At 65.4% G+C, this 1591-nt stretch overlaps 1 protein-coding gene across 1 annotated transcript in view; it reads left to right on the top strand.

Annotated features, from left to right (window-relative positions):
• RIMS3 (regulating synaptic membrane exocytosis 3) overlaps window positions 1-1591 on the top strand; it is a 15910-nt gene that overhangs the window by 11861 nt on the left and 2458 nt on the right. Inside the window, exons 2-3 of the mRNA XM_009890605.1 lie at window positions 1219-1360; window positions 1499-1590. Coding sequence (XP_009888907.1) covers window positions 1219-1360; window positions 1499-1590 — 234 coding nt within the window. The remainder of the gene's footprint in view (window positions 1-1218; window positions 1361-1498; window position 1591) is intronic.

The following is a 1591-nucleotide window of genomic DNA, read 5'->3' as shown; positions in this document are numbered from 1 at the left end:
GCAGCGTGGGTGGCTCTGGGCTCAGCATCCCCCCTCCCCGGTCCCGGCTGCGGGCAGGGAGGGAGCTCGGAGAAAGGACTTGTCAAACGTTCTGGCTCTGGGAAATATTTAAATGCTTAAAATAGCTTTTTAAAGGGCGGGGGGGGGCAAAAAGCTCCCTTTAGTGTAGGCTTTTTCTCTGGTTATTGCTTTTTTATTCTGGTTCTTGTTGGCATTTCGTGAGTCGGGAGATGTTCTATAAAGAGAGGAGTTAATTTGGAGCACTGCACATCCGAGGTGTTTCTGAACGGGGTATAATTATCCCCAGAAGCCAAGTGACAAGCGCGGGAGCCGGGCACAACCGCACCTGGGGACGGCAGGACCGGGACCCTCCCGGCTGCCGGTGCCCACGGGGAGCAGCGCCCGCGCCGGGGGGGGGGCTGCCAGGATCAGGCAAACGCTTCCATGGGGGCAGTCCCGAATTAGCAGGACAAACCTGACTCCCCCAGGAGCAGCCGTGGTGCGGTGCCGACACAGGCGTGCTCACGCAGCAGGAGTGGGGTTGCCGGCGATGCCAGGGCTGCCGGCGATGCCAGGGGGCGATGCTCAGGCCACGCTCCTCCTTCTGCCATCTGCCACCGCCTGGGATGCGTGGCGTCGGGGACGGTGTAACCATATGGCAAAAGGGAGACTTCGCTGATCTGTCCATGTCGGGGCTGTGCCCTCTTGCGGCACTGGGGGGGCCCGCGGGGCACACGTCCCCTGTGGCACGGAGTCATCGGCACATGTCAATGGTGCCCTGGGGATTTTGGAGGCCGGGCGGTGGGCTGGGATGGTGTCAGCACACGTGAGCTGAGTCTGGCAGGTCTCAGCGCGCGGGGGAGATGACTGAGGTGCGGGGGGGGCGCTCAGCCATGCGAAGGCACGACGGCATCGGTGCTGAGCGAGGGCTGCGGCGAGACTGGGCTGGGGCACGGGGGGGGGAGGGCAGCCCCTGGCTCTCCAGCATGGTGTGCGTGGCACCGGGACACGTGCCCGTGTGGGGTCCTGCAGGGTTTCATCCCCAGGGAAAGGTTGCCTAAACCACAATGAGTGATGTGCCAAAGGTGGGGAGTGGCACCCGGGCAGGCTCCGGCCGTGCGCGGCATCCCGGTTTGTCCGTCCGCTTTGACGCCCGTCCCGTGGGAAGGTCCGGGGGCAGTAAGTGCTTCCCGGGCTCACCCCCGTCTGGGTTTCCAGAGGGTGGCCCCAAAAAGCTGCGCAGCAACATCCGGAGGAGCACGGAGACCGGCATCGCGGTGGAGATGAGGACCAGGGTCACCCGGCAAGGCAGCCGGGAGTCCACCGACGGCAGCACCAACAGCAACAGCTCCGACGGCACGTAAGGCACCGCGGGGTGGCACGGGGGGGACGGGGACGGGAGCTGAGGCCGAGCACAGTCCCCGTGCTCCCGGCGGGATCTCGCTTGAGACCCGCCAGCCCGATGCTCCACGAAAGCCCTTTGCTCTCCCTGGTGCAGGTTCATCTTCCCCACGACCCGGCTGGGTGCCGAGAGCCAGTTCAGCGATTTCCTGGACGGGCTGGGGCCGGGCCAGCTGGTGGGGCGGCGGAC

The sequence above is a fragment of the Charadrius vociferus genome, unplaced genomic scaffold, assembly GCF_000708025.1.
Source record: "Charadrius vociferus isolate BGI_N301 unplaced genomic scaffold, ASM70802v2 scaffold1578, whole genome shotgun sequence".
NCBI lineage: Eukaryota > Metazoa > Chordata > Aves > Charadriiformes > Charadriidae > Charadrius > Charadrius vociferus.
Note: the sequence above shows the minus strand (reverse complement) of the source record. Positions and strands in the feature narration are given on the sequence as shown.